Here is a 26,336-nt window from a genome sequence, read left to right on the forward strand (position 1 = left end):
CCAAGGTCTTGGTAAAATGGTTCTATTATATGTACATGTAGAAACTATCGACTGTCATACGAAAATGTAGTAAAATTACAGCATAGAGTTGATATTGGCGAGATCAGTGTGGTGCGGATTTCCTTTGCATTAATTGGCTTAATGATCCAACAGTAAATTAATCCAATCATTGCCATGAACATGCCGGCTGTTGGCAATCAAACGGGAAATATTGCATTAACAAGAGCTGGTAGTACTGAACATAAGTGTTTTCAGTAATGAATAACTATTCATGTATCCTCACATTTCCTCAAAGAACTATTTTTATATATGCGCATTCCATGATGGTGGGGTGCAGTGATTCTTATATATGTAACTCCGCGTCGATGAAAATTCATTGCCTGTTGCCTGGACCATATATCGATGATATGATACGGAAGGTGCATTATGTAGACTAGATTAAAAAGAATAAAATTAGATCTAAGATCAAATAAAACATTTTGATAGTCCAGACAACAGTGTTAATTAAACAACCGACACTTTGAAAAATGTTATTTAAAAAAAAAATAGACAAATTACAATATAACCACTTGGCAATGCGTGAAGGATATTAAGAGAGGAGCAGGAAACGAGAATGGAAAAGTTTCTTTAAAAAGACCACTTTAGAAATCCGGTAAATACTTAAATAAATGAACATAAAATAGTAATTTCGTTCTGGAAGAATAAAGAATAGATTTCCATGGTGGGTCGAGGTTAACTTTCATTGGTTCATGAAAGGTTATAGGGATTTTTTTTTTTCGCAGTTACTTCTAGAATACGTTAATACAACTGTATAATATGTCCTGGGAACAGACACATCGTTCAAGAAATCTACAAATACATATGTATGCAATAACAATTTTGTAAATACACTGCAAGAAGGTAAAAGTAAATTCCAATGTTTTGGCTGAATTCTTCCGGTTCGATAGTTTTTCTATCAATTCTCATATCAAAATGGGAACTGGTGGGCATTTTCACTTTTCCTTCCCATAGTTACTATATGCATTGATCAAGTTTTTAAAAAAAAAATGAATTATAGTTTTTAAGAGGGGGGGGGGGGGATAGCATCTTACTCTAGATACGTGCATGAATGTACTTTAAATATTTGCCTACAAGTGCATGTGCTTGGAAGAAACCTATAAATTGACAACCACGCCGATTTCAAACAGCGTCACACGTGCAGAAATAGCAATGGGTTGAAAATAAACATCGGATAGGCGTGATTAAAATGAGGAAATATATACAAATATCAACAACCACATGTTCCCAATACACAATAATAACGTTTTGTCGACTCTTTGAGAGAGGAAGTTACAATGATTGTGTCATGGTTACTAAATATAAGTCATACTAGTACAATCAATGCCTTCGATACGGACGGATGTTTCTGACTTTTTTATTTTTTGGAATTTTTGATTGATGAAACTAGCCTTTCGTGGTAATTTTCTTTTCTTTATGAAGCTTAACAACTACGTTTCTATTTTTTCGTTTAAAATCTTTAACAATTTGGTAATTGAATTTTAAGATGGGTTGTATTTGATTTTTCGTTCATTGACCTATCGGCAGGATTACCCACAAGATGGCGGAGTGGCGTGCTAGTGAAGAAAGCAGTAACGGATATTCTTCACGAGCCGAGGGACAGTGGATGAATAATGGCCATTCTGGCTCGTCCAGGCAGACTAGGTCCAGTGACGGGGATGGTTCACAGAGCTTGGATCTGTCAAAAATCTGCAGAGACGGTAGGAGAACCATTTTAAAAAGACTGGATGGTCAACAAGTTACTAACAGATCTACCTAAAATTTAAGATATGATTTGTTAAAGTAAAAAATTCATATGTATATATGATATTTTAACTTACGTTTTCGTATTTTTTTTTATATCGGGCCCTTCTTCTAAGGGAGATCATTACAGTCTAAAAATGTACATGCGTCGGAACGGGGGGGGGGGGGGGGGTGGTCAAGATTCAATTTGCCTCCGACGTCACTGAAATGGCAACGGCCATTGAGCTCTCATAATTAGACATAACTCAGATGATGTTCAGTCGAATAATTATATACCGTTTCATAAATTGTTTTTGCAATGTGATGTAAACTGTTGGATCTGTAAACTAGTGACAAACAATAGCCTGCAAGGTTTCACATTTTTAGGAGGAGCAATTAAATTAAATGACATGGTACTAATTTTTTTCAAATATGACATGTTGGTGCATGTTTTTCTACGAAACTTCGAAATTAAACGAAACAAGGTACATGTAAATAAGCGTATGAATTTCCTTCACAACAACAGAGGAAGACATGCAGCTACTGGCACGTTTGCTGAAATGCGGAAAAGGAAAGAAAGTGGTATCCGAACTGGAAGAGAGATACGACTGTAAAATCCACATCAAGTTCAGGACGACTCCCAAGAGGCGCTTTGGGCGGAGGCGTTCCCAAACCCCCCGACAGGACCAGAGTCAGACTCAGGTGTATGTATCACACCCCAAGGACTAGTACATGTGTATATACTGTTAATTTGAAATCACCGTATCTATTCTTTTTCATATTTAAAAAATTACATCTGAGAGTTGTCTTTCTTATTTAAACAAGTTTTAATTCTTTTAAAAAAAAACCCACACTTTTATTTTAACAAAATAAATTCATTGGAATTAGAAGTTTAAAGGTCATACTTATAGCAATTTCATGAAATTAAAAAGATGGTAACAACGTATAAGAGAAGAAACTCAAATCTACATGCTCTATGCCAATGTATTACGTATTTTCCTTATCAACGACAAAATACAGTATTCGCCGTTTGCCGTATTCTTATTCATTACAAAATGCCATGTTTTTTACGCTTCACGCAGGGTTCCTATGTCGGCATCTCCATTTCCATTGAGACTTCTGAAAAGAATGTCCGAACCGTCTGCCCCAGCGTATAAGTCGACGTCATCCACTATTCAGAACACAGAGGTCACGGTCAAACAGGGTGACATCACCAAGGAAACGGTCAGTGACTCTATCACTCAGACGCTTTTATATTTCATCTGCTTTGAATTTCTGTACTTAATCATAAAAAGCTTTATCTATGCTTTACTGGGATTACAATTTAAATTGTTTCCTTTTAAATTTAAGTATACTTTCTTAAATAACGGGTACATATTCAAGTTTGTGTTGTACGTTTTTTTATATTTTATTGAACGACTGTTAATTGTATACTTAATTTTCTAAGCTTTGTTGAATTACTAGTAATTGTATACCGAATTGAATCACTTGTAACTAAATACCCTTTTAAGGCGGATGTTATAGTGAATGTAGTGGGGCCAGATCTGGATTTTCAGAAAAGTGTCATTTCCAAATTTATCTGCAAGGCTGGGGGAAGTGCTCTAGTAAAGGTATGTATTCTGTACAATTAGACGGGTGTGTACTAATACGAATGAACATAATATCTGTGGTGTTCTATTTAAAAATGATGTGTACACTGTACCATAATTCGTAATGAACTTGTTTGAAATCAACAAATTTATATATCAGTGTAACATAAAACACAAATAAGAAATATATGAGTGTGACGCCCAGTAGAGTAAGTCGGTTTGATGGTCAGAGAGTTTGATTACAGGTTTTTTTACTTTGATTCCAAGGATTGCAGAAGCATGATTCCTTCGCAATTGCTAATTCCTCTAAATGTCCTTCCTAGAGCCCTAGAGTTTTACACGTCCTAGATCATCCTTCCTTATAAGACACGTCCTAGATCATCCTTCCTTATAAGACACGTCCTAGATCATCCTTCCTTATTGGACACGTCCTAGATCATCCTTCCTTATAGGACACGTCCTAGATCATCCTTCCTTATAGGACACGTCCTAGATCATCCTTCCTTACAGGACACGTCCTAGATCATGTTGATTGTGCTTTGCAACACGGCAGTGGATGTCTTCATTTTAACTCAAATAACTTAGTCCCTGCTAAGCCCTGCTTCCTTCCCCATTTCTTAGAGACATATATAATGATCTTCTTGCTGGTGCTTATACTGGTATTTCCAGATTTCCCTCTGCTGCTGTTATCAAGTAGATTTCCATCTTTACTCTAGACGTTTGTTCACCTGCTAGCTTCTACGTGACCGTGTAGAGATTTCGAGCTCCAGGGTTTTCCTTGCCTAAAGAATATTCTGCCTGTTTGGCATTTCGGTCTTTCTTATCCTTCCCTATGCCGACTTTCATTTCCTTGCCAGACGCACATATGTAGTATATTCCTCCTTGTTTTCGCTGCTTATAACAAATGTTTTTCCTTGCTTCTCATCCGTATACAACATGATTGCCTGAATGTCTGTCTGATGCTTATATGGCTGTAGGCGGATTTGGTTCTCTGCGACATGGTATTGGGATATCTATGAAGCCTTGTGAATCATTTCACTTATCAAAAAGTTGTCTTTGGTCCTTATTTGCACAAAGCAGATTCAATACGATGAATGTGACCCATAAGGACACACAATGGCCACTTCCTATCTAAATTTTATTCTGTATTTCCCTAGTATATCTAAAGCAAAACAAGCGAAACCTAGATATGTACATGTTGAAAAACAAACCTTGTTACCGATATTTTAATGTAGGACCTGTACCACTAATGGCATTGATATTTGCGTTTCCTCTTCATGTTATTTAGGATAGTGTGTGCACTTTTAATTTTATGAATGTATTACATGTACTTTATTACCGCAAGATCGATTCAAAAAAATATTAATAAGCTACAAAGATAATTGTTATTCTGAATAATTATATATGGGCATTTGAGAGCCTTACATTTTTTTGTCATATAAATGCATTTTACGTATACTATATAAAGTGAAAAGAAATAGTCATCTTCATTAGCCAATAGTGATTATTCGCCTCTTAAAACGCCACCCCTCGCTAACGGAGAGGAGTTATATTTCGAACACGTGTTATTTACTATATATGTCAAATTATTTGTAATTTGGCGTAAAGTTGTGCGATGGAAAATGTGTTTTAAAAGGAAACATCTCTTTATAATTTCCTTTTTTCTACAGGCTCTTAAGGGCGTAAAATCACGACAGAAAGGTGTCAGCGTCATCACAACAGTTGGCGGAAACCTTAAATGCAAGTTCGTGTACACGGTCGTACTCCAACCCTGGACAGACATGATGGCACAAAAGGTAAAAAGATCCCACATCCGTGCAATGCGTGTTTTTTGGATAACATATGCATGTTTCGAATAGAATTAAGAGGGCTGGATGGTTGTGGTCATTTTTAGACGTATATGTTTCTCCTTGAGAAGAAGAGTCATGTATAAGTATACAGGGAAATATTCGAACTGTTGGAATATTACTTCACTTAAGACTAGTTTATTGCTTTAAATATCGTATCTAAAAAAATATAATGTTAGATCTGGGAAATAATTGATAGGCCCTCAAACCTCCATATAAATCAGTAATTATATATCTCACCGATAAATAATAATCATTTATGGTAAACCTAATCAACACTTTGTATAATTTGTCTACCTTCATAGGGATTTCCACAGATAGTGGAAGAGTGCTTCCAGATGTGTATTCAGGGTGGAATGACGTCTATATCTCTACCCATGTTAGGATGTGGGAGAATGTTACAATATCCAGTCAAAACCACCGCTGAAACAATGATGCAGACGGCTTGCAAAGCCATTTCAACAGGTCAACTCAAAGTAAGGTTCCGATACAAGCAAATACATGTATGTTTCTGCCTATGTATATTTTCATAAAGCGGAAACATATATTTATACTATATACATGTATGTGTTCAGTGGTATTCTCAGGTGTTGCGTTGATTTCCGATTCTTGCATTGGTTTCCGGTTCAGCGCCATCTATATGTAAACACGACCTAGGCAATATCCGGCTCGGTAATTCTGTGATATTTACTACCAAAGGCTGAGAAAACCACATAACTGATAACAATGTTATCATAACTACTTCCACTACTACATTGTTTTCCTTTTTTTCTCTTCAACAGCAGGTAACCTTTGTTGCGTACAGTCCTTCCGAATACGATGCTTTGACGCATGTGCTTCGTCAAACAAACAGCGGTGCCTCTTGTGGCTCAGCAGCCTCATCTAATGCTGGTACGCTACCTAATTTACCACTAAAAAATCATTGGGTTTGTAAGAGAAGTTTCCAAGTTTCTTCCATCTAGGAAATCGGTTGTTTTGGGTTAGACTAAGTCATCCATTTCACTCGCAACTTTTTGCTAAAATCTATGAGATTAAGTGCATGGAAAATTACAGTAACTACAATTATATATAGTACAGCAAGATACCCAAACTTGCTGCATGAATACCTTTGATATTAATGTTAATATTAAAGAATGTGATAATTCCCCATTAATAGTGAGAACTTGCAATTGTGTTCTACTGTTTTATAATTTTTTTCTATCAAGATGATTCCGATGATGACGGCGATGCGATAAGTTGTTCTATATCTGTGTCACTACTCACCAAAACGAGGCAAGACGTTGTCGGCAAGGTTCTCTCCGGCCTCGACGACAGACTTCTGTGCACGGAACACATCACAAATCCAGAAAACAAATGTCTGCCTCTAAGAATGAAGGGACGCATTCACGAAACGGCGTCCAAAAGAGGCCAAAGACACATACGCCTGGAAATCGGTGAGAATTCAGTGTACTAAAACAAATACAAGCATGCAAGATTTACATGTCTGGGTTTGATTCTCTTCATATTGGGTTTGATTCTCCTCATATTTCTTTCGTATATACCGGGTATTATAATCCTAGATCAAAAGTCGGGTAACATCGATTTAAAAGGGGAAAGAGACCACGTCAAGGCCTGCAAGAGAGAAATCATCACCATGCTGATTGGCACTGTAAATACCTCGGACAAACTGAAGTGCTCGCCGGAGTTCTGGTCCAGCCTTGCTCACGAGTTCACGCAGACGCCTCCATATTGGACTCACTTTCCGAAGTGCCGCCCTTTGCCCGAGGTGTTCCGACTATATCAGGTCAATCGTAAACCTGTAGTGGTGCCCGTGGACAGCATCACTGACGCGGCCGTACGGAGCCTCGTTTACGGCACCTGGGACAAGCAAGCCGTCGGTCAGGGTCGCGACGCGGTGGGACTGAGCCATTCCTCTATCAAAATTTACAGTGTAGAACGGATCGAAAACCTTGAACTATTCGCTAAATATGCCATCAAACGGCAGGAGTTTTTCCGCGCTTTGGCAGACGACGGAACATACGAATTTCCGCGCCTTGAGGATCTTCCATTCCCAAATAAAGGGCCGATTCAGACGCACGCCAAATTAACAACCCCGCTCAAGGAAGAAATTTTCCCGGAAATTAACGAACATTACATGTTTCATGGAACTAAGCCAGATGTTTTACAAACCATCATTCATCAAGGACTAGACTTTAGGATGAGTAGTGCAAATGCCATGTTCGGAATGGGGATTTACGGGGCCGAGAGTTCGACAAAAGCCGATCAGTATGTGGGTAGGTATAATTGGTTTACTTTTTACATCTTTTGAATTATGTACCGTTAAATAACCTTGAAAAATCGAGATTTGACCAGAGACAAAAATAACATGTCTCTGATTTGACTGAATTGTATAAGCGAAATTATTGGCCTTTTAGATGTCAAACTCTCAATAGAATGTTGTATAATTTAATTTTTTCAATAAAATCTACTAAAATAGTATAATTTTCTTTGAAATGTGTGACATTATAGATAAGTATACATTTTAAGCGTTTGTCCCAATTAAAATTTCAGATTCTAAAACCGACCGAACTCCTGGCAAGAAAAGAATGCTTTTGATGCGGATGCTCATTGGCAAATCATACCTATGCTTGGACTCGAACCCCAAGAAATACAGAAGACCTCCCTGTACCAGTTCCGGTTGCATGCGCGACAACTGTGTCGATATGCACGACCGATTCGACAGCGTTGTGGGTGATGGACCGTGGCTGTTCCGGGAATTCGTCGTGTATGCCGTGGACCAATGTTACCCCGAGTATATTATCACGTATGAGCGAGTGTAATTTGTGCGTTCCTTCCCTACCAAAAACTTTATAAAATCCCTTATGTGAATGACATAAATCTATACCTCCATATCGTGATAAACTTTCTTTCGAAATACACGTGATATATAAGTATAACATGTAAATACATGTACATATAATTGATATTTTAGGTCAGAGAACACGTTCCTCAATTTTATATAACTTTTTTTCAGGAATTTTTTGTTATTAACTACTATTTTGACAAGCTTTCTTGCAAATAATTAGGGTGCCTTATTAGGCATTGGTGCAAGATACTAGAGTATGAAATTTCCTATATAATCTTATTGAAAATACACTTGAATTGCTGATATAATTTTTTTGGCATAAATATATATATTTTAAAATTTTAAAAATGATGATAAATAACAATTATTTTATTTGGTATATTATCAGGCGTTGAAATTTGAAAAATAATTATCATTTTTCGAGGAACGTGTCGTCTGACCTTAACAATTTAGATGACAACGCTATAATGTTTAGCATACTATTTATTAGGTAACTGAAATGCAAGTCCCGATTTCAAAACTGCTTAGGATTCTACATTCTTTTCCTTTTTAAAGATTTTTAAAATGCATTTTACGGAGAATATTGTTCAATTTGAAAATTTTAAAACAGTGACGATATTTTCATTATGATGTACACGTACTTTCAGCCACATTTCTTTGTATAAGTCTCAATGTGTCCCATTAACCCATTAATCTGGTCACTGAAAAACCTGTACGTTTTATCATCCAATGGGTGCAAGAACAAGACGTGACGTCAGGTACTTAAAATTTAATCAGCAACATCAGGAAGAGAAACGTTTCCTTATAACATACAAGAACTCAATATATTATATCATGAACTCAACATCAATTACAAAGATGGTGTAATCTGGAATTTAAAAAAAAAAAGTACACTTAATTGTAAAAATAGTACTTTCCTGCAAAATGGAAAATAAAAACAACTTTTGCATTTAAATTAATTGACATAGGATATCACTCATGACAGCAAAACTTCCACACATAAATTTGTGGGTTTTGTTGCCAAGTTAACGGATTCATATAAATGGGATTTCAGCAAGCTTTGGAGTATTATAAATAATAATAAATACTAGACAAGACATTTAGTAATTTTTCTTATGACAGCACATTTACTAAAATATTTCCTCTTGCTTATATCTATCAAATATCACTAGAGGTATGCTGAAATAATTTACACTGGTGTATATGATAAATGGAACATTCACATCATAATCATGGATTTTTGCAATGCAATATTCATGTACATCATCTTTTTGTTGTAAAATAACAAAAAAATCTTGACAATTTCGTACACGTATAAAAGCCTTCAAGAAGATCTCTCCGACTTAATGGCTGAGTATTAAATATTCTAGAAATATAGAAGCCTGCAGATCTAATTTTTTTCTTGGATAGCCTGTCCTGCCACTTACATCACACGCACACCAACTGACTTGTACAAAGCCAGGGACTATACATATAGGTAATGGAGGGTGCATGACTTCATCATGAAAAAAAAGTCTTGAACTTTTGGTAAAGAGATTTCTGGTGTAAATGTTTTCTGCATAAACAAACATATCACTGCTTTTACAGAGTGCAAAATAACAATTATAACAAAACACACAACAAAAACCGTAAATTAAAGGGATTAAAATAATAAAAAAAAACACATCGGATAAAAATTCAAGGTTAAAATAGGTGGTGGTTAATTGACATTGTAAATTCAGCACAGGACACATTTACTCTCATTGACATAACTAATACTGCACAAATATTCAAAAATTCCCTAACTCCATTATCTAGTAATCATTTATGATGGTTTGCGTAGCTTGAATTTATAGTCTCCCTTCATTTCTTTTGTTGCATAACAGTCAAAACAAACAAAATAAATTATCATGCTTATATAATCATCAGGCACCGTAATGTCTGAAAATAGAATTGCTAGACATTTGTCAAAATATCTGGCACAAGTTACTCTGGATTTGATAAAAATAGAAAACATGCAGTGTAAAACATCGAAGAATAAGTTAGGATAACAAAATATAAATATAGTGCTCTCTAAAAAAACAGCTAACAAAAACAATTTGAATGGTTTCTGGAAACAGAATTGTATCATATTGTATTGATAAATAAGTATTAATTGTGCCATTTTACAGCATTGGCTGTGAGCTAGAAATATGATTTACTGTTATTTGCTACTGAACTAGAGAGAGAGAGAGAGAGAGAGAGAGAGAGAGAAAGGAGAAGAATAAGCTAATCATTGATATGGTTATCTCTGGGATTCAGCTGTGGGACAACTGACGACTGTCGGCTTGATATGTTCGACTTATCACGTTCTACATTTGACAGTACCAGTAAAATAAACAACACATACTTTCTAAATGAACAGAGAGCTCGCTGCATTTAATCCACATTGGAATTGCTATCTGGGAATTGTCTTTGGTGGTCTGGGGCAATATATTCTGCAGACAAATGCATGCACATAATTTGCCCATGCTCACGGACAAAAAAAGCTTCAACACATGATAAAAATTACCCAAGTGTCTCTTCTCTTTCATCCTGCTAATATCACAACAGTAGTTAGTTGTGCCCTCTCATAGCTAGAAGCCTGAGGACAGCTACTTATCAGTATGAAATATTCATTACATGTATGGTGCACTATCTCTCTCTTTCTGTGAAGATTTAGCTGATATTTTGGGTCAGTACAGATGTCACCGCCCGTTCTGTTTCTGGTTTTGTAAGTTGTAATTTTCAATCTCTGCGTTGGCCTCTTCCTCCTCCATGGCTAAGATCTGGTCGTAACTCATCTGTTCACAGCTGCCGCCTCGCCGGATCTTGATCAGGGCACAAATCTTCTCCCAGTGTCGGCGGTTATCTACCACAGTGTCTCTCACTATGCCTGATGCAGGAAACAAGTCCCCCAGTACTCTGTAATACCAAAAGGATAGGATTTCAACTTGACCACTCATGATTTGTGGAACATACATGTAATATATATACATTATATAGATATACACAATTTGTAAATTCATGTTTATCCACTTTAAAGTGGTGGACAAACTATTTATTGTAAAGAATTGAACTGCATTGTATTTTTAAAATCACATTTCCTAAAATCTTCTAAATGTCTTTGATGTCAAGCAACTATATAATTATATACAGAATAAATTAACTGAATTCATTGCTTTGCAGCCTAATCCCTTTCCTAAGAGTTTAAAGTTTAGCACATTAACATTCTGGCTTTGACTGACTTGTAAACTGGGAGAGCGATGTGGTCCAGGAATCCAATCTGAAGGTCCGGGATTCTGGCCCGCTCCCGGTCCATCATCTCTGCCGGCTTCTGTCCCAGCGACTTCTCCATGTCACCCTGTGAGAAGAACTCCCTGTAGATCAGCGCCTGTCACAGAAAGGGGAACATTCTTTACAACATGTACCATGAGCAATTCTCCAAATAAAAATAAATCTGTATTAAAGGTACATTCCACCCAATCAATAGACACAAAATAAGAGATTTCCTCCTCACCGCTACATGTTTTGTGTTGTCCCATGGCTTCGTTTGGTCAGATAAATCAGATGCAGTCATCAGCAGACAAAGCAATAAGGAGTGGTGCCTCTCGTTTTTGGTGTCAAAACCAACTACAATCAAATAAACAAAAATTTAATAAAGATGCATATTTGTTAAAACTGAAACTGTCCATAAGAACCAGCAGAAGTCTCTTTTACCTTTAGCCATCTCTTTGAGACTGTTCATGATTTTGAGGTGATGAGCGAGGTCTGTGGCCAGTATGATGTCTCTGACCAGGTCCAGCACCGTGGTGTAATCCTTGCTAGACAGGTTCTCAAAAATATTGCAGCCGTCAGTGTTCACTATACACATTGTCTGGGCAAAATGATGTCTCTGAAATTGCAGAAATATTCAGCAAGTTAAAAAAAAAAGAAATATTCAGCAAGTTAAAAAAAAAAGAAGAATCTTCAACAAAATTGAAAACTTTTATGGAAAGAAAAGTTTAGTATACTCTCTTACCTCCATTACAGAGCCCTCTGAGCTATACAAAGCAGCCAGAACAGATTTCTGAAAATGAATGATAAATGAGCTGCCATTTTCCATGTGTATCAAATTAACATGTTAATACAGTGTTTTCATTCGTGATATTTTCTTCAGTACATAAACACCACTAACGTTTCATGATTACCTATATTGAATTCCTTAGTAAGCAATTACAAGAAATTGTGGAAACATACATCAATGTTCAGAAATACAGTTCATGCAAGTTTTCAGTGAATTCTTCAGGTTATGAAAATAAGAAAAATCTTTTTGAAACCAAGGTAAAAAATCTAAAAGGAGAAATTCTAGGATTGATAGTCAATTGCCACGGACAGTATATTACTTACATTTAGTACATGCTTTTAAAATACATCAGTATGATTGTGGACAGTACCGAATACAGTGTTACTTACTGAGGCCACTTGATACTGATTATTTGTACCCCGATGATCCAAATCATGACACAAGCACGACACAAATAATGCAAACAGCTCTATATCACTGAAAGAGTAGGTAAAACAATTGATTACAACACAAAACCCCACAGCTACTGAAACCATTACACTCCACAATGTCTACCCACAGCAAATGATACCGTCTATATACAGATCGCAACAAAAGTCTTCCCTGTTTTATCTATATTTCCCCCAAAATATACCCATCAGTATACATGTAGTTAAAATGCACATTATACACATGTACAAACTGTCTACAGGGACATTTTGGTGGCCGATTCAATTTTGCCAAAATCCTCTCTCGTTGTCAGTGAACAAATTTAAAATGGCTATGTAGTTTAATCATTAGAAAAGCCATCTGAAATGGGTCAGAGTCTTGTAAAAGTCTGAGAGGACAAAAATATTCCTGCAGACAGAACTTTTCTTAAACTGGTACATGTATATATAGGACACTGTATATGAGACGCGTATCATGAGCATGTAAAACATACAAGATAATCCATGCTAGTTGGAGGTCTAGCTTTACTTACGGAGGACATTTGGTACTGATTATTAGTACCCCTGTGGTCTAAATCATGTCCCAGACTGGACACAAATAGAGCTAGCAATTCCATATCACTGAAAGATCAACTCGGCAAGCTAATTCAGATGTAACATACACATGTATACCCCCTTCCATTAAAATATCTATGATTTAAATTCAAAATCATGTAACTGTGTTTTCTGCTTGCTTTTTACACGTATGTCCATTCTTATTTCAAATATCTAAAACAAAAATAATTCTTTGCTTAATGTTGTCTGTCCCTAGGGTATATATATCTGATAAGCTTGCATGGCTATTTGTTCCAAAATTATCAATATCTACTAGTATTTAATACAAATAATTATTATTTACTTTTGAATTCTTATTCACAACAGCATTAGCATGACAGTACATCACATGCAGACTTGTAGAGGATTGTTCTTTATTATCTTTAATACAAATAAACTTTCCCCAGAATTTTCTCAATTTGCTCAGAGACAAAGTTAATAAAAGTATAAACGTATACATGTATATGTACAATGCCATGTTAAAATTCGTTGTATGATTCTAGTAAAAAAGAAATGTAGGGAGAATGTGTGGGAAAAATTACCTAAACATTTCATTTTGTAACTATATTGCATACATCTGATTTTTAAAAATCTTTCCTTTCACAATAATTCAATAGATCTGAAGCTTTCATTCTCTCCTTCTGTACTGGCAAATTAGTGTACATAAATTTTCAAAGAAACTTAGGTCAGCCCAAATGGCAAAAATAAACTGTTCAGTTTATAGTGGGTTCTTACTCGAGACTCTGTTGAAGATTTAAATTTTTGATGCACAGGAAACAAAAATGTGCCACAGCAAATGCGTGGGTCCAGTTATGATAAGGTGGATTTCTGTAGCCTTTCTTCACCATCAGAACAAACCTATGAAAAAATTTATGATAAATGCAGGTACTTTCATTGAAAATTATTAGACTGTGGTAAAACTAATTGGAAGAAAATAAAAAACATGAATATTTATAAAAGGATTTCTCACTATCTTTAATACCAATATCAAAAAATTGTACAATTACCGAACAAGGGTATCCTTTCTTATTCTCCATCTAGACAGAAAACCCAGATCTTCAAACATGGCCAACACGCACTTAAAGGAAACGATCCAAAATATAAGTACATTTTTCTCAAATATCTGTGCAAAATTTCAATTTTAATCCAGCAAAATTCAATTTTGAATTGCTTTTTAAATTTTAAATGCAGATTTAAATAATTTCTCCTTGCATCACAATGACATATAGTATATTATATCAATATGTATGATACTATGATACTTAGAAGTATATTGTATTCAGGGTAATAGTCGCCCCCATTTTATTTTCGCCTCTTTTGCCCTCATTGTCAGCGGGCAAATTTAAGACTGGGTGAATTTTAATGTCTAAAATTATCTCTCTTTAAACTTAACAGTGTCTGGGTAAATTCAAGTTACCTGAGGCTAAAATAATCCTGTATACACTAATCTTTTTTTTATTTAGGAGCAGAATATTATATTGATAGAAACAATAAATTTTGCAGCTACTAACTCAGTGAATACAATATTATAAATATTTATAAAAATTATATATATTATAAAAATACAATTTTGTTCCAACCTTCAAAGTTCCAAAATTTACAATTTATTAGTTTTTTTCTGAAATAAGTATTAATATAATAAGAATATATAACTAGACACAATCTCGTTGCGAGCAACGAGTGGGTCTTCCGTCCGATTTTTGAATAGTTTAGATTAAATTCACTTCAAAGATAAAATCGTAGATCTAAGCGAAAAATAGTAAAAAAAAAAACATTTGCGGCAATCGGGGCTTGAACCCGGGTCACCTGGGCCATGTCCACGACTCTATCGACTGAGCTACTCAGACTCTCGCTTTATAACTTTGACGCTTAATTTCTCGAGAATGCCTGAATTTCCTGAAAGCATCTTGTTGCGAGCAACAAGTGGGTCTTTCGTTTGATTTTGAATTGATAGGGTTCATTTAAACTGTTGACATTTGGTACGATTTACTATCATATTAACTTCCTTTTAAACTAATTTTTCAACCTACACTGCGAAATGCAGATTTCCGGAAAACGTCATTTTTAAACTTCAATATCTCTGCAATGCGTTGTCCAATTTTAAAACGGTTTTTAGTTTTGTATTCAGTACAAAAATGTCAACAAAACGCATATGCTTTAAAATTCTAAAAATCGAAATTTAAGAATCACTTCCGGTGACGACCGGAAGTGACGGACGACCTGCTCATATTAAAATTTGATAAGTTTAAAACATATTCTGATGGAAAAAAAATTGTAGATTATTTGATTTAAAAAATTTTAAAAACACAATTTTCCAAAAATGCTGTTTGAGCGGACCGGAAGTGACGGACGATCGTAGTTTTACCTGATCGGCCCTAGAAATTCAAAAATCTATCATTCCTGAAACTTTCAATTTTCTATCTTTAATCGTTTTTGCGAAAAAGGGAGGACAGGATCACTTTTTACAAAAATAAAAAGGAATATAATGGCCGACCGGAAGTGACGTCATCAACAAAAATGTACATGATAAAAGACCTTGATATTTTGAATTATTATTCGTGAAATTTTCATAAAAATCCATTGTAGTATATTTAAGATATTTGAGTTTTAAGAAAAATGTTAAGAAAAAAAAGAATAATAATAGTGAAAATTAGAGAAAAAGAAACCTAACAAAAACAATAGGGTCTTCCGTTGGAAACGGAAGACCCTAACAAATAGGACACATTAAAATAAAAATTGAAAAACTAACCAGAGGTGTTTCTGGCTCGGGAATTTCCCTGGGAGGGAAGGGGAATTTATCAAACTCCACTCCCCACAGTGCCACGGAAGGAATGTCTCTTGAAAGCAACCCTTCTACATCATCTGGAGAAATCTAAATTTTAAAATTTATTTTTCAAAAATCATATCTTTATAATAAGCATAGTGAAAATTTAAATAATCATTCCATTCAAATTCATAAAGTGGAGTTAGGTATTGTTGTAAAAGAATGTTTCACTTTGATTATTTTTGGCTCATGTTCCATTCAATAGAAAGTGGAGCACTAAATTCAGGAAAAATCATGGACTGCATGAAATAATCATGATGATGTCAGACTCAAAGTCTCACGGGAGACAATTTGGCTGTTTCTTTTAGTTGATGTTTAACATACTGATGTACATTAACAGTACTTAAGGAATTTTACTTACTTTTTACAATCAATCTATTATTTTGTTAAAAGAAAGATGTAAATATAAACAACCAAAAATGCTTTCTTAGATGATTCATGCTGGTTATAAAGATAGCAATCATTGCAGAAAAAAATTTACATAACTCACATTAACAGATTATGTATTTTTTCTGCAATATTGCCACCTTCAGATCTAGTATATATCACCAAAGAAAGCATTTCATTGTTTAATTTTTAATTTTTTTAAAGTAAAAAGTGAAATATGAAAATGAAATATCATTTTGAAATACATGTAATTAAAAGAGATAAGTGATTAAATATTCAGTATTTGAGATACAATAATAGATAAAGCTTATTAATAAATAAAAATACCAGCAAGAAATTAGTATTATAAATTCATTACTAGAAGATAATACATGTATTACTATCTTAGAAAGTCTGACGCAGTAAAGAGAATCTTTGTAAACACACTGGTTATTTAATGATTAGTGTTAATTAAGGCAGAAAAAATTTAAGTACCATTATTTATTTATTTATATATTCACATGTAAATGTACATGTAGAAGCCTCAATATTTCCCATGATAATTAAATCAAAAATATTCTTATTTGCTCTCAAATTCTTTCCATTTAATCAATTTTTATTTTGACTTAAACACATGCAAGTGTAGCAAAATTGCAATTATACTGATTTAGGTGCAAAGAAAGTGTGTAATGTAAACTCAAAAGACATATAAGGTTCAGGGGAAAAACACATTCCAGATCAAGATGACTATAATAAAAATTTCAAAAATACATGGAAGACGAACAATCAAAGATGGAAGTTGAAGTCAAACTGAGGTACACTTTGTTCATGCTGCATTTATGCATACCATCGTTTATGGTATAAAAAAAGAAAACTGTTCACTTGATATATTTATGGCATCAGAAAGTATTTGTTTACTTTTTTTTAACATCTTTCTTAATATTAGGTTGATAGAAAAGAAAGACCAACCTGCATATGAAATATCATTAGTTCATTTGCTAATCTATTTCTGTGTTGTGAGTCTTGAAGCTTCTTGTACATAAGACACTGCAAAAAGGAAAACAGTCATCCCCATCATTGTACAAAAAGCCCGTCTCTGAGAGAGTCTTTACCCTCTAATTCTACAACCTAACATCCGTAACGGTTTCCTAAATCAGCAGCCACCCTTTAAAATATCCCAGTTTTAGTAGGAGCAGCCAGCAAGCCTGAAAAACAATGTCAGTGAAGAAGCTACAAGGATGATACAGTCAGGGTTACCACATGTTAACAGAAGCTGAAGCAAACCAAAATAAAAGGGCTGAAAAAGTAAACTAAAAAAAAAAAAAAAAACCCCAGAAGGTGTGTTGTAGAAAAATAAATACTGGAGGGTAGATTGTTTAGTGCTACAATATTGATACGACACGGCAATCTACCTAGTTACCTTCATATGGTACATCATTAATTCATTGGCTAAACTGTTACGATACTGTGCAGCTAATACATTCTGGTACATCAGCGACTGGAATTTAGTTTGAAAAAAAAGTGTATTAAAGTTACTGAAAGCGTAAATACATGTAGCAGCAGCTGGGACTGGAATGCATCTGAAGTAAATATCAAAAAGTAATGAATATACATGTACCATAGTCTGGATTAGTAAGGGGGCATAAAGTAAACAAAACTGCATATAAATACTATTTACATGTAGGTCATTGTACTGAATTGCCTCTAAATCATTGCCAGTTTTAAAGCAACTGAAGCAGTACATAAAATGGATGTCAAAATGTTAGCCTGATAGAATGTTAATCACATAAAATCACAACCAATATTTAACACATCACTGATAAAAGAAATAAAAATGCAAATAGAAAAACATTTGGCAAATACAGATTCTCAAATGTAGACAATTTATAAAGGTATAATCTGCATGTCCTGTAAGCCTGTTGAGTAGATATAAAGACATCAGACACTGAATTGTGCTCTTTTACATAAAATACAATACAATAAGCATTATAATCAAATGCACTAGATTAAATATTAATAAATCAAACAATAAATTATATCCAAATTTATATCATCTTCTTTGTATACTTAAAAGTAAAATGTGAACTTATACATACTTCTTTGATAAAAACTTTTGAAATGGATCAAATTGAATGGGATTATCAGCGAGGCACTTACATGACTAATACTAATACAGCAGTAGACTGCGAACGCCGAGGCTAAGTCCTCGTCAAACTCGGTGAAGTGTTGTCCCGTCTTCTTGTTACAGAGCTGGGCCACACCCAGAACATCTCCTGGAAAGCCAAAGAAAACTGAGGCGTGTTCAACAGAGCAGGTCCTCACAAGCGCTCGCCAAAATACCATATGCCCAAAACGCAAATTTTGACGAGCGCTCATGAGCACTCTGCTGAACATGCCTCAGTTCTCACACCTCGTCCAATACTCCATACAAATAACATTGGATACACGTTTGACTTTTTTTTTTTTTTAATTAAATAACCTTAATCATAGCATATGCTTTAGTTTAATGATTTCTCTCTCTAATTTTCATACTTTAAATATATTAGACTTACCTCTCTCATTTTTAATTGGAAAGCACAGTATATTTCTGTGAGAAAAAAAGAGAAGTAGTTGAGTTTTATTGAATATCCTTTAAAGTACACCTAATGGTAAAACAAGAGACAGTCTGAGACATGATATATTTTCATGCAGTTGCTATCAGTACCTGGTCCTAAACCCTGTAGAGTCGTCTATGCCCCTATAGAACATTGGGTGGGAGTACGCATCCTTAATGTTCAGCAAATTCCCTGCAACAAATTTACAACAGTCAAAATTTGAAAAAATTTTATTTCATGATTATTGATAATTACAGCTGATGTGAGATGACCAACAGGTGGTTTACTTTACCTGTGGTGGCAACATGACCTGCTATTCCCTGAGTTATAGGCATTCGGATTTCATTATGTTCCTATAAAGGAAAATGGTATAAAGTATTCAATATAATTATAAATTTAAACTAGTTTGGCTTAACAGTTCTCAGTTGATTCGGTGAAAAGTATATGAAGAGCTTTAAGGGTACCTCTTTATTATTGGTAGATATACCATCAAACACTTCAGCAACTAGTTCTTTTGTCTCTTTGTCAATCAAAAACACAGAACATCTATTGAAGAAATAAAGGATTATATAGTAAGGTATATTGTATGAACATATACATTGTACATGTATAATGAAGAAATAAAGTGCATGTCCGTTTCTCTTCAAGATTTCAATGATGATCATTACATTCAAGATAATAAATGCTTGCTGTCATACTTTTCATTTAAGATTGAAATTAAATTGGCAAAAAATATATATGCATTTTATTTTATATGTCACTGTACCTCTCTGCCTGTGTAAGATTTCTTGCCTCTTGCATAATTTCTCGGAGAAGTTTGGTTAAATCATCTGCATTAAAAAAAAAATACATCATTTAAAAATAATTACCAAAAAAATAATGATAAAACGAAACAATAGATCACTTTATAATAATATTTGTCATATTTCATAATGATTTTTTGTACTTAAAATAGATAATGGTATATTGATTTTTCCAGCAAGATTTTAAAAACTAATTGTGCAAATTCAAGGCTTCAATACAAACAGCAATGTATTACATAACAGTGAACAAAGGCAGCAGACCTTTAAAACCAACAACTTTTCATTAAAAAACCAATGAACAAACAGTACCAGGATAAAATATTAACAAGACTAAAAATTTTCAAATAACACAACTTCAAAAGGAGAACGCAAAAAAATTGATTGTGAAAAGATCAACTTTTTTGTTGCCTTCAAGCAATACCTGTTAGTGAAATAACAGAAAATGGATCAACAGAACTGTTAATCAACTTCAAAAGGAACGCAGGGCCTACTTTTGCTGATAATGGAAAAGTCTGTGGTAGGCGGCTGCTGGCACTTGATATAATCTAAGTCTTTATCATGTTTACTGAACTGACAACCAGAGCCTCTCTCAGATAACCGGTCAACTGAGGAGTAAGTGGACACCTTGGGGTCACTCTGTTGTGAAAAGCAGTGCGTTTTGTGGGAGTTGGTGTCCTCCACAATGATTTTTATGACCGGGGAGGAGGAATGGGCACTGATCAGACCTAAGCTCTCCACAACAGACTCCAGATCATTGGAGCTTATTCTGAGGGGTTTAAGTACAAATTCTGTATCCTCAATAAATGCATAGTTCAAAGACGGTCTGCTCTCCTTGAATTCCAGTAGAGTGTGCACGGCAGTCGTGTTTTGTTGCTGAGAGATGACTGGATCGCTGTGGGAAAATCTAGCCTTTATCTCTTCTCGGAGCTCTGGAGATGCTAGCCTGCTTCTGTCCAGGAGAGAGATGGAGAGCCCTTGTTCCGATCTACTACTGACAATGCTTCTTTCAGTGAAAGTATCATAAAACACATCTGAATTCTCCAATTCAGAGTCTGAAGTAGAAGCACGCGATTTGTCGTTTGCAGCTTCAACTCCTGCAGTATAAAAAGATATTCCAGATTTTTCTGATGGCACTTTCAGTGTGTCCAAGTCTGTACTGCAAACAGGCAGTGTATCAGGGTTAAGTTTGTCATCAGGTCTAGTCCTAACAATCTCCAACTGTGACACTGAAGGTAGACAGAAGTCACTGCCATCACTGTCAATGTCTGACTTTGTGACATCCTCCTCTTCAATGCCAGCCTCCGAGTTTGCCAAATCCTCCTCTTCTCTGTTGACACCTGATAAGACCATTCCCACTTCTTCATCAACATCAGATTTTGTACATGAACCTGCATCCTCCTCTCTGTCAATGACAATTGTGACACCTGTTTCAATTTTTTCAGAGCCTGAAGCAACATTGTCTGTCTCAGTATCAGATTTAGCCACTCTCCCTGTGTGTATGTCTCCTTCACCATCAGTATCTGATTCAGCCTCAACCTTACATATGAGAGGGTTTAAGATCTCAACTTCCTGACCATCACTAGACTGAGCAGTCCTTTTATCAGATTTATTCCTGTTATCTATAGCCTCTGACTTAGAGACAGATGACAGTACTCCAGGGATGTCTCTTTGGCTGTTAGTTTTTACCTCTAATAAATTTTCTGAGGTAGGTTCATCATTTACATGCATGTCTTCTGCAGCACATCGCAATTCATTAGAAACATTTTCTGAAGGTTCTTCACTAACAGAAGCTTGCTCAGCATGTAGTTTGGAATCACTTCCACAAACATCAAAGTGTTTCTCAGGTACAGGCACTTTCTCTGCAACAACTATTTCTTTAACCAATGATAAATTATCTTCATCTTCTACATTGTCTTTCTGTCCTATCAAATCCAGGTCATTTGATATCACACCTGGATGCAAGGTAAGTGAGATAGCTGTCTCGGGCTGTGAAAATTCCCTGGGTAAATCATTTTCACCTGAATTCCAAATCCCATGCTCTACCTTCTGACCACACAGTGTATTTTCTTCACTCTCAATTCTTCTGACATCTAATTGACCAACCTCAAAATTCTCCTGCATATAGATCTTTTCACTTTTAGATAAATCATTGTCCTCATAACTGTTGCACTGCAAATGTAGCTCTGCTCTCTCAGTTGTCCTTTCAAAACTTTCAGAAAACTCCCCACTACTAGTACCATTATCTTCTTTCACCTCATAAGTATACACAGACTTGAAATACTTTTTCCTTGCTACTGAATTTTGGGAATTTTCTGTATCGAGGCATTCCTTCTTTTCATTGAGCAACATAAAAACCTCGCTTTTAAAAACTTTTGGTAATCCTTCTCTTGACATGGAACTAATTCCATCTATTTTGTCCAGTTCCAGCAATGTATTTTCTGTAATTGATTCAGATTTACTGGACTTGGCCGAGCCATTGCTATCTCTGTGCACACTCTCCCTTCTTCTTCTATTGGGGATAACTACCTGTTCTCTATACTTTGCTAGAAATTGGGTCAGATTAGTACAGCTACCTAACTCCTCACTGTGTCTTACTGAGAACTCACCTAAATGAGTGAACAAATTTCTGGCCACCTGAAGCATAGCCTGTAAAAAAATAAAAAAATAAATTCTGAAAAAAACTTTTTGATCCAACTTTTAACAAGTACCTAATTCATTCAATTAAAGAACAATTGTTTCCTTGCAAAAAAAAACAAATAAATCTTTAGATACATATACAAAAATATTATGGCATGGAGATATTGAGCTTTAACAATAATACGAAATACAGCTAATAGCAAATTGCCCAATAAAACAGACAATATACAGATATATAGATCTATCAAAGGTTGTTCACCTGAGTTTGAAGTTTGAGCTTTCGTTCATTTTGAAATGCTAACGTGCTAGTTAGCACTGTCGATGTGTACTGAAAACACTGGAGAATGGCCTGCAGGTCATCATTGGTAAAACTGCAAAATGTCAAAGTAGGGATATAACACTGATAATACTGAAAACAGATGGCCGTACAGATTTACAGCGGCGGTAACCTTTAGCATCGAGTACAATTTCTAATGTCAATTTGCTTTCTTGATAAAGCTCTGAACTTTGACAATTTTTTTTTCTAATTGTCTTCATTTTTTTTTTTAAAGTTCCTCATAATATAACAACACCAGCTCTCAAATCCAAGCATTTAAGTTTCCAAGACTTTAGCATTTACAATAGCGCTGAAGAGTTCACTACTTGGACAAAACTGCAGTAACAAAAGATTGCCTTGATCGAACTACTCACTTTTCAGCATCCTTCTTATTAACCACGCATGCTAAAGCTATTAAACCGTCATTATTTCTGCTAGATACAGGAACACATAACATGGACTTTAATTTCACTCCTACAAAGTTTTCTATGTCTTTCCTCTTATCCTGTAAAAAAAATAAAATGTATAAAATAAATTGTTGCAGAATAACTACAGAAAAGACAAACAGAATAGAGGATACAGGACAATGGTGTATGCAAATTGTAATGAACAAAATTTAATATTTTTGAAAACCTGTTGAAAAGTTTTGCCTTCATTGTTTGATGTATAATCTATATAAACAATGTTGAATTGTTATAAAATTGTTCTTTATTCTTTTAAAATACTCTAAAGTTCATTCTTCATACACTTTGTCTGAAATAGACTGACATGGTTATAGCAATAATTAATGCATGGCCTGGCTGGCTCTTCTGCTGATGTAATATTTCTGATAGTTATCTGAATAACTTAAAGGACATATCGCATGTTTCTAAGTATGGGACATTTTACATTTTTTGCCTTTCTTGTGTATCTATTAAATATTTCCCAAAGTTTGTTTTGCTTAAAGATGCTTTAATTAGCCATAAAATCAATTAATATCATAGCCCCGATTGTGTAAAAAAAGATTCAAAGAGAGATTTAAATAAAAATGAATACCCCGGGTAGTGAAATACTTTCTTTGGTGAATCATTTTAACAGGCTTTAAAGGTAGCCATTTTTAAAGAAAAAAAATTATAACCCACTACATTCATTTCTACATGAACCACCAGGGAAAGAGCTCCATTGTTTAAGAATGTTTAATAAAAAGAAACTTGAACCAGAAATATAAGCTTCATTTATGATAGTCATATCTAGTCAGTTTTTCATTCAGAACTACTCAATCTGAGTTTTGTCCTCACCAATGGTACATCTTCTAATTTCATTGGTTTCTTCGATTCTAAAGGCAAGCTAAACACACTGTTAGGGCCCTGCAAAGATAAGAAAAAAACACATACAATAATTGACCATGAATCATTTACATTTAGCAAGAAAAACACAACAAAAAATCATTCACTTATAATGACAAAAGAATTGCAATACAGTTTTTATTTTTTTCTCCTATATTTTTTACCAATTAACTAATGTACAACTTCAATGATAACGAATACATTTACGAAATGAAAGTTTTCTGTTTCTGTTTTTTTTGCTCCCAGATGCAATTGTCATGGAGCTATTATAGTTATTTGCCATATTTTATCAGTGATCAATAATTAGTATTTCATTAAAGCATTTCCATAACTGATTGATATCAAATTGGATCATCGCAATTCAATACTGGGACTCCTCTCTCCCTATGACAAGGTCTTACTATAGACATTTCAAGCTAGAGTATAGGGCTACCAACGGAAGAAAATCCCTGGAGATATGACAGGAAAAATTGTGATCTCTTCCGCAATTACCCAACTACTTCAAATGTGCGGCAACATAGATGAAATTGATTAGTTTGTTACAAGAACAGTTACATTTAATTTCAAACAGACTCTTGCTTATATAGCTATTCAGTTTTCTTTTCTTTTTCTTATTTTTTTTTTAATGATACAGTTTTTGCTGTAATCTGCAATCAAAATTGACTCAATATCAATAGAAATGTATTTGTATGTATGTACATGTTTCCCACTTTTGCTGAAGTCAACAATTTTTTCTATAATTTTTTTTCTATATGGCTATATTTTTAAAACAAAAGGCAGCAAAAATATCATAAATCAGCAAAAAAATTATCTGCACAAAATCTTTGGCATCATTAGTTACTAATACTTTGGTACCTAATTTATGTGAAATATATGCTGTATCTGCAAGTGCAATGCGATACTCAAAGGGAATTTTTAGCTTTATTGCCCTTCTCGGCAACAAAAAACAAACCAAAACTTGCACTGAATAAAGACTGGAGTGAAACCTCCGCTATCCATTCTTAGCATTTTATACCAAGTAACCCGAGATTCTGCGGATATTTTCAATTTAACAATACAGCAATGTTATCTCAACTAAATGAACAGTCCATATGTCAAAAATAATGATATTCTATCAATATTTTCTAAAAACAAAAGCAACAGCACTGGGGTTCAATGCAACACCCAAAACATGATACATTATTCATTTTTAATCATTGAAAAATCAACATTGCAATCTATTTTTCTGTACTATTGCATCATGAGACACCTCCTCTTTTTTTTGGTACCATAGCAACATAATAGGCGCCTTCATATTCATAACAATGATAACACAACAGAGGAAGATTGAACTGGGGCAGAAATTTGACATAAGTTATATAGATGAAGCAAAAAAGACTAAAGGTGTGCATATCAGCAGAAATTTGACATAGCTCAATAGATGGAGCAATAATGACTAAAGGAAAACATCAGTTAGACTTTTGTTGTCACAGGTGTTTGTGTAATAGAAACATATTTATAAGACAGATCTGCCAATGAACAAAAATGCTGTATAGTTTTATAAACAAGTAACCCCTTAATTAATACCAATTTTCCTTAATGGTCCAAGTTTCAGCATAGTGCATAGGCTACAGTGCTGTTTAATAAAATTATTTTATTACCAGGTATATCAATACATATATGTATAACAAAACCCAGTTATATTATACTACATGTATTAAGGGAGTGAGCAAGATTCCAGTTTCCCTTAGGCGAGCCTATTTCCCAAGGCAAAGCCAAGAGAATAGGCATGTTATTGGGGAACTAGGATTGACTTCCTCAATGGTATACTTCAATTGTATATTATAATCAATCTTTGTTGGTGAATATTTTGACAAGTTTGTGTTAAAAAAAACACCAAGAATATTCATTGATCATGTTGATAAATTTTAAAGATACTTGAAACAACAACTTTTTGTACAAAATTACTGCAAGCAAAATTTTCTTCCTGTTTAGAGTTCATCACCTAAATATCAATATTGTTCTGACACCCTGCGACTGAACTTTCACTGCTATCCTAACTGCCTGAGATTACAACAGAGCCTCTACTTTTTATTTCAAATAACAAATAGATCATACGTGTAATTTCATAATCATTTTCCTAATGGCTTTGGAAGCTGTCATAATTTTTCTTTCCTCCATGTATCATTGGAGGATGCTTGACATTTGCCATTTACTTCAGAGTCTCAAAGTCCAGGCACCACACAACCAATCTCGGCTAGCACGCATGAAATATGTCTTCCATTTATAACATTCAAGATCCTACTTCAATTATATCTGGCATACACATTTCTGATCTTGTTCTTGC

The 26,336-nt window shown here is 34.5% G+C and overlaps 2 protein-coding genes across 6 annotated transcripts in view; one reads left to right on the forward strand and one right to left on the reverse strand.

Moving 5' to 3' along the window:
- The first annotated feature begins 1,300 nt into the window (after positions 1-1,300).
- Positions 1,301-9,721, forward strand: LOC105336266 (protein mono-ADP-ribosyltransferase PARP15). Its single transcript, XM_066076635.1, has 11 exons — positions 1,301-1,456; positions 1,585-1,757; positions 2,306-2,483; positions 2,862-3,003; positions 3,291-3,389; positions 5,039-5,164; positions 5,521-5,691; positions 5,998-6,106; positions 6,421-6,648; positions 6,775-7,488; positions 7,766-9,721. Exons 2-11 carry the CDS (start codon positions 1,598-1,600, stop codon positions 8,032-8,034), a joined length of 2,196 nt encoding a protein of 731 aa, XP_065932707.1. The 5' UTR covers positions 1,301-1,456; positions 1,585-1,597; the 3' UTR covers positions 8,035-9,721.
- Positions 8,815-26,336, reverse strand: part of LOC105336267 (cGMP-dependent 3',5'-cyclic phosphodiesterase) — a 48,135-nt gene continuing 30,613 nt past the window's right edge. For 4 of the 5 annotated variants that reach the window (XM_066076632.1, XM_066076634.1, XM_066076633.1 and 1 more), the window contains exons 11-30: positions 23,963-24,031; positions 23,060-23,190; positions 22,629-22,740; positions 22,339-22,378; positions 19,696-19,759; positions 19,394-19,475; positions 19,222-19,282; positions 19,040-19,121; positions 18,888-18,922; positions 18,493-18,608; positions 17,756-17,833; positions 15,895-16,017; positions 14,153-14,223; positions 13,881-14,003; positions 12,513-12,600; positions 12,079-12,126; positions 11,778-11,952; positions 11,578-11,690; positions 11,306-11,451; positions 8,815-10,982 (exon numbers count right to left, since the gene is read on the reverse strand). In XM_066076632.1, coding sequence (XP_065932704.1) covers positions 10,766-10,982; positions 11,306-11,451; positions 11,578-11,690; positions 11,778-11,952; positions 12,079-12,126; positions 12,513-12,600; positions 13,881-14,003; positions 14,153-14,223; positions 15,895-16,017; positions 17,756-17,833; positions 18,493-18,608; positions 18,888-18,922; positions 19,040-19,121; positions 19,222-19,282; positions 19,394-19,475; positions 19,696-19,759; positions 22,339-22,378; positions 22,629-22,740; positions 23,060-23,190; positions 23,963-24,031 — 1,974 coding nt within the window. In that variant the 3' untranslated portion in view covers positions 8,815-10,765. Of the gene's footprint in view, positions 10,983-11,305; positions 11,452-11,577; positions 11,691-11,777; positions 11,953-12,078; positions 12,127-12,512; positions 12,601-13,880; positions 14,004-14,152; positions 14,224-15,894; positions 16,018-17,304; positions 17,383-17,755; positions 17,834-18,492; positions 18,609-18,887; positions 18,923-19,039; positions 19,122-19,221; positions 19,283-19,393; positions 19,476-19,695; positions 19,760-22,338; positions 22,379-22,628; positions 22,741-23,059; positions 23,191-23,962; positions 24,032-26,336 lie in introns of all 5 variants that reach the window. The other variant, XM_034445058.2, reaches the window with a different exon arrangement.

This window comes from Magallana gigas, chromosome 2 (genome assembly GCF_963853765.1).
Source record: "Magallana gigas chromosome 2, xbMagGiga1.1, whole genome shotgun sequence".
NCBI lineage: Eukaryota > Metazoa > Mollusca > Bivalvia > Ostreida > Ostreidae > Magallana > Magallana gigas.

Excerpts from the sequence above, each read along its gene's own strand:
- LOC105336266 (XM_066076635.1), top strand. The coding sequence starts at position 1,598 with ATGGCGGAGTGGCGTGCTAGTGAAGAAAGCAGTAACGGATATTCTTCA. Across the intron at positions 3,004-3,290 it reads GTGACATCACCAAGGAAACG|GCGGATGTTATAGTGAATGT; the intron begins GTCAGTGACTCT and ends TACCCTTTTAAG. Across the intron at positions 3,390-5,038 it reads GGGGAAGTGCTCTAGTAAAG|GCTCTTAAGGGCGTAAAATC; the intron begins GTATGTATTCTG and ends TTTTTTCTACAG.